This window comes from Vipera berus (genome assembly GCF_964194415.1).
Source record: "Vipera berus genome assembly, chromosome: 3".
Lineage (NCBI taxonomy): Eukaryota > Metazoa > Chordata > Lepidosauria > Squamata > Viperidae > Vipera > Vipera berus.
In genome coordinates, this window is record NC_138204.1 from 7614666 (window position 1) to 7627879 (window position 13214).

The 13214-nt window shown below is 43.7% G+C and overlaps 1 protein-coding gene across 3 annotated transcripts in view; it reads right to left on the reverse strand.

Moving 5' to 3' along the window:
• COL20A1 (collagen type XX alpha 1 chain) overlaps nucleotides 1-13214 on the reverse strand; it is a 532145-nt gene that overhangs the window by 22680 nt on the left and 496251 nt on the right. For all 3 annotated transcript variants that reach the window (XM_081323724.1, XM_081323723.1, XM_081323725.1), the window contains 4 exons: nucleotides 9313-9366; nucleotides 5920-5973; nucleotides 3539-3592; nucleotides 1864-1935 (listed from right to left, as the gene is read on the reverse strand). In XM_081323724.1, the coding sequence (XP_081179850.1) occupies nucleotides 1864-1935; nucleotides 3539-3592; nucleotides 5920-5973; nucleotides 9313-9366 (234 nt within the window). The remainder of the gene's footprint in view (nucleotides 1-1863; nucleotides 1936-3538; nucleotides 3593-5919; nucleotides 5974-9312; nucleotides 9367-13214) is intronic.

Consider the following 13214-nt stretch of genomic DNA (forward strand, 5'->3'; position numbering starts at 1 on the left):
ATTGAGATAGAAAAACGCCCCCACAGCATGAACAAACGAGATGATACCTCTCGCCTACCAGCCATTTGGAAACCCGCCTTGATTGACAGATGAGGCCCAACCACCAAGAATGATACCAGACCCAAACTCATGATAACATCACATGACATCACCACCACACAACCATTCAAAAAGCAAATCCGAACCCACAATGATAACGACGCACAACCACAAAACAGAAACCTAACTACAGCTGCAACATCAGCCACTTTAAACCCCTCCAAACCAGACAATAAGCAAACTGACACCCACTATAAAAACATGGCACCACCACAAACACGAAGCCGAACAAAAGCAGCACAACTCACCAGCTCAGGTCTAAGGCTGGCAGCTGAGACCAGCCCATCCACTCAAAACACACCCCCAACCAATCAGAACACCCCCCCATTCAAAACACACTCCCACCCAATCAGAACACACCTAATCCCCCACCCAATCAGAGCACACCTCCACCCACAGAACACACCCCCTCTGGCAGTTTAAAAAAGAGGAACAAACAGTCACTACCACATGCTTCTCCCAGAAGAAGGAAGCTGAAGCCACCAGCCTGAGGATGACGGATGGGATTCCGTTGAAACGTTGCTCTTACACCTTCAATTCTACGTGGGAAAAAACCCGAATGACCAAAGATCCACATATATATATATATATATATATATATATATATATATATATATATATATATATATATATATATATATATATATATATATATATATATATATATATATATATATATATATATATATATATATATATATATATATATATATATATATATATATATATATATATATATATATATATATATATATATATATATATATATAATATAAATAATTTATATATAATTTATATATATATAAATAATTCAGGTTGCCCTGATACCTCCAATTCTACGTGGGGAAAAACCTGAATACGTCATCCTTAGGCTGGTGACTTCAGCTTCATTCTTCTGGGAGAACACTTCTCCCAGAAGAACGAAGCTGAAGTCACCAGCCTGAGGATGACGGATGAGATTTCGTCGAAATGTTGCCCTGATACCATCTCAGACAGGTGACTGTCTAGCCTCTTCTTAAAAATCTCCAGTGATGGAGCGTCAACGATTTCTGGCGATCAAACTGGTCAGTCCTAGAGGAGATCAACCCTGACTGCTCTTTAGAAGGCCAGATCCTAAAGCTAAAACTCAAATACTTTGGCCACCTAATGAGAAGGAAGGACTCACTGGAGAAGAGCCTAATGCTGGGAAAGATTAAGGACAGGAGAAGAAGGGGACGACAGAGAACGAGGTGGCTGGATGGAGTCACTGAAGCAGTAGGCGTGAGCTTAAAGGGACTCCAGAAGATGGTAGAGGACAGGAAGGCCTGGAGGAACATTGTCCATGGGGTCTCAATGGGTCGGACATGACTTCGCAGCTAACAACAACAACAACCACAAAGAAGAGGGGCTCAACCTATTCTCCAAAGCGCCTGAAGGCAGGACAAGAAGCAACGGATGGAAAGTAATCAAGGAGAGAAGCAACCTAGAACTAAGGGGAAATTTCCTGACAGTGAGAACAATTAACCAGTGGAACAACCTGCCTCCAGAAGCTGTGAATGCTCCAACACTGGAGGTTTTTAAGAGGAGACTGGACAGCCATTTGTCTGAAATCATATAGGGTTTCCTGCTTGGTGGTTGGACTACTAGGACCTCCAAGGTCCCTTCCAACTTCGTAATTCTATTATTCTACTACATGGTTCTGTTATATCTATCTATTGACTATGAAATTAAATGTTGGATATCCTTAACTGCAATGAGTGATAGTGAGGTGGGGTGGAGCCTTACCGTGGGTCCGACTTCTCCCGGGGACCCTCTGTCTCCAGGGCTACCCCGGGCCCCTGCTAGGCCTTGGAATCCCTGCAGGAAGAAAGGAGAGGCGTAAACGACTAGAAATGCAACAGGATGGAAGCAATCAACTTCTTGAGGTTTAAAACAATCCAGCAGAATTTGCTTGCAAAAAAAGCAGGATGGGGAAAATTACACACACAGAGATTTATTTCCTTGAACTGCCTAGCTAGAGAAGAATATTAAAAGAGTACATTGCACATGACTTATGTTTCCCTCCTCTCCTATTGATATCATAATTTAGGGGATAGAACAATAGACTTGTAAAAACAGTGTTTCTTCAAACGATGCTGTGGGAAATCTACCATGTTGCCTTTCTAAAAGCTTCATTGTGTAGGGATGCTTAAGCCAGTTTTCTCTTCCATATGATCACTTTTTAAAAAAAGGTGTCTTAGTGTCAGTTCTGACTCCTAGCAGCTGCCTGGAAAGTCACTGCCATTTTCATGGCAAGAGTTTTTTGGAAGTGGCTTCCTATTGCCTCCTTCCTAGAACTAATAGAAGTGACTGGTGCAAGATCACTCGGCTGCTTCCTTTCTAAGACAGGACTAGAACACAGCATCTCCTAGGGCAGGGGTAGGCAACCCTGGCTCTTTTATGACTCGTGGACTTCAACTCCCAGAATTCCTGAGCCAGCATGGCTCAGCTTGGAAACCTCTCCCTTTCCCCTCAGTGTGGCTGGCTCAGGAATTCTGGGAGTTGAAGACCACGAGTCATAAAACAGCCAAGATTGCCTACCCCTGTCCCTAGTGATTGGCCCAAAGTCATTCAACCAGCTTTCATGCCTAAGATGGGACTAGAACTTACAGTGGTACCTTGGTACTCAACTGCTTTAAATCCCCCTGAAAACTCAAAGCATTTTGATGCAAAAAGTTTGTCCTGGTACTCATCATTTGCTTGCTACTTAATGCACAAGCTAAAATTTGGTAGTGTCGGTTACCTTGTGACTCACTACATTATCCCTTATTGGAAAAATGTGTTTGGTACTCCTCATTTTTGGTACTCCTCGTGCCTCCTGAAACCAGTTAAAAATGAGTACCGAGGTACCACTGTGTAATCTCCTGATGTTTGGCCCAAGAACACCTAGCCAGCTTTTGTGCCTAATATGGGACTAGAACTCACAGTTTCCCACTTTCTAGCCTGATGCCTTCCACCGTTATGCCAAAATGGCTCTCGTGCATGATAACTTATCATGGTAGCGATTCCTTTTCCTTTTTCCCCTTTGCTTTCTCTTCTACTTCTCATCTTTTATATATATATTTCTTTCCCTCTGTCTGAAGGGCAAAAGAAGAAGATATCCGACTGCCTATTTCACTGATGTAAAGCAGGAAGAAAATGCCTCAGTAAAGCAAGAGATGTTCCAGAAACTTTTAGATACCAACCCAGGCTTTTGAAAGAGGCCTCAGAGTTTGGAACCAGCTGGTTATGCCCCCCTCCTTGCCAAGAAGCTGCCAGAAGCGAATAACCCAGTTGCTAAATGGCAACGAAAGCACACAGAATGCGACGCTCGTTTGCCTGTTCTTCCTAACCCAAGGGAACTCTGTTGGTAGCAGCTTTTTGTAATGGAGTTGTTCGTTCCGGAACGGACATGAATTTCCACTTGACTGAAATTGCTCACCCGTGGTCCTGGCGGCCCCGGTGGTCCAGCTGCTCCTTCAAGTCCTCGAACTCCCTGTGAAACATATTTATTAATACAAGAGAATACTTGTAGCCCAGGGTCGAATTATGAGCTCCTTTGGACTCTCTGGGCTTGGTTCTTTCTTTGCAGACATTTCATTGCCAAACTAGGTAATACGATCAGTGCTAGCAGGGATGGGTTTTGCTGTTGGTGTCATGGTTCCGACTAATGAGACAGATCAAAGAACATTCCAGCATTGTTTATTCTAAAAAGTCTGTAATAATGAGAAGGAAGAATCGGCACTCATGGATGGATGCCAGAATCTGAATTCTCCTCCCTTGAACACATCGTATCATAGACAATTCCCTCCCTTGATTGCACGTCATAAATCACATTCTCCAATTAGTTTAACATGCAAAGTTTCACTTCCTTTCTGTAGTGTGCCATCCCTTATTTTATCAAAACAACTGGGTCAACCTTCTCCTCCTCCCCCCCCCAGCTTCATTGATTCAAAGCAAAACAGGAAAAGGCTGCCTTTTATGTTGTCAGAGCAAAAAAACATCCAATGTTGGCAGCGTTGACAGTTGGTGTGAGTGTTCTTGGTGTCCCCTTGCTTAGGCTGTTTATTGTTTGATTTGTTTGTCCGAGTTGGTAGTTCCTAGATTGGGGTATTGTTTACTGCTTGATTGCTGGTCTAGTATTAAACTAGTACTGGAGCACATAACACCAGACATGTCACCAAAAGGCAAAAATCACGAAACTGCGTCTCACGTACTTTGGCCATGTCACAAGAGGGAATTCGCTGGAGAAAGCAATTACGTTTGGAAGAGTTAGCGGTAAAAGGAAACCAGGCCGTCAGAGAATAGGGTGGCTGGACACTATCAAAGCTGACGCCAATCAGAGCACAGAACAACTCACAGAATTAGGGCAAGATCAGAAGATGTGGAGAGACCTGGCCCATAGAATCACCCAGACTTGGACACAACTGAATGGATAACATCATCACCAGGCCTTATCAGGCGGACCAGACATGAAACACAATCACATAAGATAGTTCTACTGTATTGTAATGTAATGCTACGTTAATAGAATCTTACACATCTGAAAGTACTGTTTTCTTGCTGTCTGACTTACAGCCTGGGAAACTGGGTGTGGGTGTGGGTGTGTTCCCTTCTGAACCTCTTTCTCCTCCCATTATGCAGCTCAGGGCTATGCCATCTTACCGTAGCAGTATCTCCTAGCCCATCTACCAAGATCTTTCCTACACGGCATTACAGGTGTCAGGGAATACTGGGAGCTGTAGTCCCATCATAACATCACAAACAGGGTACCAGCTTCTGGCAGCTTGAAATAACAGCAGGAGCAGTTGTTGTTGTTGTTAGTTGCGAAGTCGTGTCTGACCCATCGCGACCCTATGGACAACCTTCCTCCAGGCCTTCCTGTCCTCTACCATCTTCTGGAATCCATTTAAGCTCACGCCTACTGCTTCAGTGATTCCATCCAGCCACCTCATTCTCTGTCATCCCCTTCTTCTCTTGCCCTCAACCTTTCCCAGCATTAGGCTCTTCTCCAGTGAGTCCTTCCTTCTCATTAGGTGGCCAAATTATTTGAGTTTTAGCTTCAGGATCTGGCCTTCTAAAGAGCAGTCAGGGTTGATCTCCTCTAGGACTGAGAGCTAATTTAATGTTAGATGCTTTCTAGATATGACATCTGATTCCATTGCAGGATCAAAGCGGTCGTCCCTCTTGTCTCACTCAGCATTAGATTTCATGATTAGAGAAACTTTAACCAAATCTCAGCAGGTAACATCACCTGGTTGACCTCACATGTGTAGTATGATCAGGGCTGTAAGAGCCTGTTTAATGAAAAGAAGGGCTAGGGGTGACATGATAGCAGTGTTCCAATATCTAAGGGGCGGCCCCAAAAAAGAGGGAGTCAAGCTCTTCTCCAAAGCACCCGAAGGCAGGACAAGAAGCAACGGATGGAAACTAATCAAGGAGAGAAGCAACTTAGAACTAAGGAGAAATTCCCTGACAGCGGGAACAATTGATCAGCGGAACAACCTGCCTCCAGAGGTTGTGAATGCTGCAACATTGGAAGTTTTCAAGAAGAGACTGGACAACCGTTTGTCTGAAATGGCATAAGGTTTCCCGCTTGAGCAGGGGGTTGGACTAGAAGACCTCCAAGGTGCCTTCCAACTTTGTTATTCTGCTATTCTGTTGACATGGATGGGAGATCACCAGATGGTAGAGAAGGAAGCTGAAAAACTATTCCAGAAAAAGGTATCAATAAACCATGTTTAGAATGATGTCACCAAAATGACATGGACATAACCGTGAAGATAGGAAGGCTGAGCACAATTTGAAGGAAAGAAATCTTACCTTTGATCCTTGAGGACCATCTTTACCTGCTGCTCCCTGGAGACCCATCATACCCTATAGACAAGCAGAGGTCTGAGTTAGAAGGTACATTCCAAGCCAAAGCAGTGATGAGTTCTTGGCTACACGTGAAGATCACGTGAAGTACTAATACCACTGTACAAGGCCTTGGTAAGGCCACACCTGGAATACTGCATCCAGTTTTGGTCACCACGATGTAAAAAAGATGTTGAGACTCTAGAAAGGATACAGAGAAGGGCAACTGGAGGACTGCAGGCTAAAACGTATAGGGAACGGTTGCTGGAATTGGGTACGTCTAGTTTAATGAAGAGAAGGATGAAGGGGGACATGATAGCAGTGTTCCAATATCTCAGGGGCTGCCCCAAAGAAAAGGGAGTCAAGCTATTCTTGGCAGGAAGGCAGGGCAAGAAGCAATGGATGGAAACTAGTCAAGGAGAGAAGCAACCTGGAACTAAGGAGAAATTTCCTGACAGTTAGAACAATTAACCAGTGGAACAACCTGCCTCCAGAAGCTGTGAATGCTCCAACACTGGACGTTTTTAAGAAGAGACTGGACAGCCATTTGTCTGAAATTGTATAGGGTTTCCTGCCTGAACAGGGGGTTGGACTAGATGACCTCCAAGGTCCCTTCCAACTTATTATTATTACACATAGCCCTTGACTTATGACCACACTTGAACCCAAACTTTCCATTGCTGAGAAAGGCAGTTGTTAAATGAATTGCTGCAATTGTTAAGTTAGTCACACAGTTAAGTGAATCTGGCTTCCCCACTGACTTTGCTTGTCATAAATACATGCCAGTTGCCAAGGGTTCGAATCTTGACAATGTGACTACAGGGATGCTGCAATGGTCATAAGTGTGAAGACTGCTCATAACTCACTTTTTTCAGCGCTGTTGTAACGCTGGTCACTAAAAAAGTGGTTATAAGTCAAGAACTATCTGTATTTAACCCACATCTTAGAAATAAGCTTTTATTGATCAAAGTAAATAACTGATATTTGCTTTGATAAATATTTTTTTATTTTTATTTTCCTCTCTTCCCCAATTCAGGAGGAATAAACCCACCACACCACACCACACCATCCCACACACACAAACAGACACACACAGAGACAGGGACACACAAAGGCACATGATATATTTTAGAGATTCTAGCTAGCTCATACCCATCTATGTATCTAAACAAGTTTGGCTGCAGAATAGAAGGAGACTTCTTGAAAGTGTCAGGCTGAATAAGAATGTTTGTGGGGTTTTTTTTAGCCTGCAGCCAAGTCTCTTTGAATCTGTGGGTGGCTAAGAGATAGAATCACAGAATTAAATGCTGGAAGGGACACTTAGGTCACGAAGCCCAGCACCTATTCAGAGTAGATGTCCTAATTAAAGCATCGCAGGCAAACGGCTTGAATATTAGCCTCTACTCTAAAGCATCCAGTGAAGGACAGCCTAAGCCCTCTCTGAGTCACTGGTTCCACTGCCAAATTGTATTGTTGGGAACTAGCTCAGAATTTGCCTTCCAGATCAAGGGACAACCAACAAATGCAAATGAAGCATTCTCTAGTTGGTTTGTTATGTTGAAGGAAAAGTCTTCATCACGATACAGTCCAAGCTGGGAATAAACAACATGGCGACTGCTTTAGAAAGAAGGTTGCAATTTATTGAAGAGGAGAGCCAGACAGGAAGATGGCTCTGGAAGAAAAAAAGAGTGAGCACATGTAGCGAGTGGGTTTTTATACCCTCTGGAGCCTTTTGCTTGGAGTTGTTTCCTGTTCCTGTTTGAGGCTTTGTCTATCCTGTGTCATGTACTTTGACCTGAGTCTGAGTGTGCCCCTTTGGCATCTGTGAGTTAATCCTATTATGTCCTGTCTTAGACTTTGGGTGGAGTATGTAGATTTTAGGTGTCTTTGTCTTCCTAAGTTTCTAGCTGGAGGCCTCCAACCTTCCTGAATGGATTATTTACATCTGCATTTCTACAGAGCTGGCTTCTACTTGGGGGAGGGAAATTTGGGGCTATTAAGAAAAACTGGGCATGCTTTTCTGCCTCTTTAAGATCCTTTGAGGAAATATATTTTTCTGCCCTTTTAATATTTCCTTCTCTGGGGGGCTGACTTCCCACAGTTATTTGAATTATTTTAATGGATGGGTTGAAGTTGCCCTACCCCTGTTGTAGATGATTGTATAAGTTGTCCTCGACTTACAAGCATTCGTTCAGTAACTGTTCAAAGTTACAAAGGCACTGAAAAAAGTGACGTATGACCAGTTTTCACAATTACAACTGTTGCAGCACCCCCATAGTCGCATGCTCAAAATTTGGGCACTTGGCAACTGGCATGTTTTTTTATGACAGTTGCATTGTCCTGTTGCTGTGTGATCACCATTTATATTCTTCCTAGCCAGTCTCCTACAAGAAAGTTAAGGAAGGTCAGATTCATTTAATGGCCATGTGATTCACTTAACCACTGCAGTAATTCACTGAACAACTGTGGCAGAAAGATCATAAAATGGGGCAAAACTCACTTAACAATTTTATTACTTAGCAATGGAAAATTCGGACTCAACTATGGTAGTAAGTATTTGTACTTATAACTATAATTTCAGTTTTTCTGTTTACATGATCCTTACCTATTGTTACCTTATCTCAATTACACACCATCTTCCAAAGTCTGAAAGTGGTGTCCTCAACTTACTACACAAGGGAGCCAGGAATTTCAGTTGTATGTCATTGTGGTCATAAATCGAGGCACCATGTCACTGGACTCGATTTTATGATTGTTTTTATGAAGGTTTTAAAGTGAGTCACCATGGTTGTTAACTGAATCACATGTCTGCTAAGTTAGTAACATGGATGTTGAGCGAATCTGGCTTCTCCACTGACCTTGTCGGAAGGTCACAAAAAATGATCACATGACCCTGCCACCGTCACAAATATGAGCCAGTTGCCAAGAGTCTGAATTTTGATCACATGATCTGCAACAGTCGTGAGTGTAAACAATAGTCATAAGTCACAACAAAGATGATTAGAGGTCTAGAGGCAAAAACATATAATGAACGGTTGCTGGAATTGGGTATGTCTAGTTTAATGAAGAGAAGGATGAGGGGGGACATGATAGCAGTCTTCCAATATCCCAGGGGCTGCCACAAACATGAGGGAGTCAAGCTATTCTCCAAAGCACCTGAAGGCAGGACAAGAAGCAACGGATGGAAACTAACCAAGGAGAGAAGCAACCTGGAACTAAGGAGAAACTTCGTGACAATTAGAACAATTAACCAGTGGAACAGCCTGCCTCCAGAAGCTGTGGGTGCTTCAACACTGGAAGTTTTTAAGAAGAGACTGGACAGCCATTTGTCTGAAATGGAACAAGGTGAGACAGAATTACCTGTATGCCTGGACTTCCGCTGTCCCCTTTATCACCCTTAAGACCGGGTGGTCCCTTGAATAAAAAAAAATAAACAATAAATTTATGAGACACACAGTGTTCTTACGAGTGCTTTTTCATTCACTTAATCATCCCATTTAATTTCCTGCCTATTTTTTTCCCTCAGCAATGTCAGATAATGTACATAGCAATGTCCCCTTTGGTTTTTGTCACCAACATCACCTGGAGGAACTAGATGGGCCAAAGTCATCCGGCAGCTGAATGGGGACTTCGACCAGGGTTTACAGGTTTAACATGAGAGCCAGTATGGCCTAGTGGTTAGAAACTTGGAAACCATGAGTTCTAATCCCGGCTTAGGCATGAAAGCCAGCTTAGTGACTTTGACACAATCACCAGGAAGCGAAGAGTTCTAATCTCGGTTTAGGCATGAAAGCCAGCTGGGTGACTTTGGCCCAGTTCCCTCTCTCTCAGTCTCTCAACCTCCATCACAGGTGTTATGTATCCAGGTGCAGGCATCTGCATAGCAGCGGCCACTAGAGGGCGTTGGCCTGGACGGTTTTGGCGGGAAACCCAGTTTCGGTGGGAAACCTAGGGCCAACCCCATTGGCTAGCCGCCTACCTGGCCAGGTATATAAGGAGGCCAGGTAGCCCTTGTTCTTCAGTACGCACCCCCCCAATAAAGAGCTGAACACGTACTCCGGCTGGCGTCTCTTCCTTGCGTCGGACCCACTACATTACAACAGGGTTGTTGTTATTGGGGAAATAGGAGGAGGAACGTTTGTCGGATATGTTCTCCCCCTTGAGTTATTTGTAAAAATAGTAAAGGCAGAATATAAATAAATAAAACTTAATGAAAAAAATAAGCACCTTAAGCTGTAGCGATTTGTAGCAGAATTTCTGTGGCAACCATGGCGAAAGAGGTCACAAAATAGGGCAAAAAGTTACTTAACAACTGCCTTGCTTAACAATGGAAATTTTGAGCTCAATGGTGGCTGTAAGCTGAGAACTACCTGTATTCTTTTTCTTTACCACCAAACATTTTTAATGTTTCTCACTGACGGGAAAGTTGCAACATCTTTTCAGCTTCATACCAGTTCGCAGCAGGAAAACAGATTTTGACCCAGATTGGGAGTCAATTATTAAAAAAAATAATACCCTCAAATAATTCCACTGAAAAGCAAGGACATCAGCCTGAGAACCAAATGTAGGCTAGTCTGTTCCCTGTGGCTACTCTGGTTGTGAAACTCTGGTTGTGGGCTATAGTTTCTTTTTGTGTAAAGAATGACGCAAAGTATGAGTTAAGCAGTTCTGCTTTCTCCCTGTTGCCTGTAATTTCCTTGCCGTCTTCTCTCTTTAGTGGGCCTACAGTTTCCTTGACTTTTTTCTTGTTGTTAATATGTTGGAAGAAACTTTTTTATTGTCCTTGATTTCTGTTGCAAGTCTTTGTTCGTTTTGAGCCTTTGCTTTCCTGACTTCTTCTTTGCATGTTCTGGCTATCTGCTGATAATCGTCCTTAGTTATGTGCCCCTCTTTCCATTTTTCGTATTTGTCCTTTTTGTCTTTCAATTTGTTAGAGAGATCTTTGTGCAGCCATGCTGGTTTCTTTTTGGATTTCTTGTTTTTCTTTCTGAGTGGTATTGTGCTGGTTTGGGCTTTTGTGATCGCGTTTTTCAGGGTTTCTCACACTTCTTGGGTTGTTTACCCCTTTATTTATTTATTTATTTATTTTATTTGATTTCTATACCACCCTTCTCCCAAGGGACTCAGGGCGGTTCACAGGGCATATATAAATAGCAGTACAAAAATTAAAAGGAAATTAAACCAATGCCCAATTAAAATACAACAATGATAGAATAATAAAAACCAATTAAAAAACCCATATTCCCCCATCAGGCCAGACCAGCTAACTCAAATAAATGGGTCTTCAGCCCGCGATGGAAGGATTGAAGGTCCGATGCCATCTGGAGCTCAACCGGCAGTTGGTTCCATAATGCCGGAGCACCCACAGAGAAGGCCCTCCCCCTGGGGGCCACCAGTCAACATTCCCTGACCGGAGGCACCCTGAGGAGGCCCTCTCTGTGGGCACGCACAGGGCGGAGGGGAGTTGACGCCGGCAGCAGGTGGTCCTCGAGGTATCCCGGACCCATGCCATGTAAGGACTTAAAGATCATAACCAAGACCTTGAACCTCACCCGGAAGACAACTGGTAACCAATGTAGCTCGCGGAGCAAAGGTGTAACATGGGAGTACCGGGAAACTCCCAAGACAACTCTCGCGGCCGCATTCTGTACCAGTTGGAGCCTCCGAGTAGTCTTCAAGGGAAGCCCCATGTAGAGAGCATTACAATAGTCTAGGCGAGAGGTCACGAGCGCATGAGTGACCGTACACAGGGCATCCCAGTCCAGATAGGGCCGCAACTGGCGCACCAGGCGAACCTGGGCGAAAGCCCCCCTAGTCACGGCCACTATATGATCTTCCAGAGCAAGTCGTGAATCTAGGAGGACTCCCAAGTTGCGAGCCCTATCCACGGGGGGTAAGAGCTCACCCCCCATAGAAAGCGATGGAACATTTTGAATGTCCCGGGATGCCGGAATGTACAGCCACTCAGTCTTGTCAGGGTTGAGTTGAAGTCTGTTCCTCCCCATCCAGACCCGAATCGCCTCCAGGCAACGGGACATCACAGCGAGGGCATCACTGGGGTGGTTTGGGGTCGAAATGAAAAGTTGGATATCATCGGCGTATTGATGATACCCAACTCCAAAACCACGAATGATCTCACCCAGCGGTTTCATGTAGATGTTGAACAGGAGAGGCGAGAGGACCGACCCCTGAGGAACTCCACAAACGAGAGACCTAGGGGCCGATCTCTGCCCTCCTGCCTTTAGGATTTTCATCCATGGGATCTTTCTTAGGTTCTCTCTGAGTTTGTTAAAGTCGGCTCTTTTGAAGTTTAAGACATTGATTGGATTGTTTTCTGTTGCTAGTGTTTACATTGTTAAATTCCAGTATGACGTGGTCACTTTCACCCAAGGTTCTGGCAATTTCAATTCCCCCTATGACTTCTTCTCTATTAGTAAGGATTAAGTCCAGTATAGCTTTATGTCTAGTTTCCTCCTCCACCTTTTGGGTGACAAAGTTGTCAGCTAGGTTGGTTAGGAATCTGTTTGATCTCCCACTCACTGCAGAGGCAATCTATGTCATGATTGGTTGTTGGGTGTAAAGGGGGAGTGTCCCTTTTTCCCCGCCTTTTTTTCTGTGTGTCCTGTATGCTGTTCTGTGATTTTCCTGACGATTTACCTCATGATGTAATGATGGGCCTTACTATCTTATTGGCTGTAAATATAGATGTTAAATATATGTATTTATATAAAACTGCAAGTTCGTGTCAACATCTCTGACTCCATTTGGACACCAGCTGTGCAATTCCCTGACATTCCTTGAGCCAGAAAGTTCAGTGGATGGTCTATAAAGTAAGCCAGCAAAATTCAGAACGCAGGAGACAGCAAGAGAACAAAGAAGGGAGCTTAGCAGAGCATGTCCTCTTATATGAATTATGATTTCATTTATTATGTATATCCCACCTTTATTATTTTTATAAACCACTGAAGGCAATAAAAATAGCCAGTACTTCTTCCTCCTCCTATTTCCCCAAAACAACAACCCTGTGAGGTGGGTTAGGCTGAGAGAACTGGATTGGCCCAAAGTCACCCAGTTGACTTTTGTGTTTAAGGTAGAACTTAGAACTCACAGATTCCTAATGATGGGCCAAAGTCACCCAGCTGGTTTGTCATGCTTAAAATAGAACTAGAACTCACATTCTCCTGGTGATTGGCCCAAAGACACCCAGCCCGCTTTCAAGCCTAAGATAGGACTAGAACTCACAGTCTCCTGGTAATTGGCCC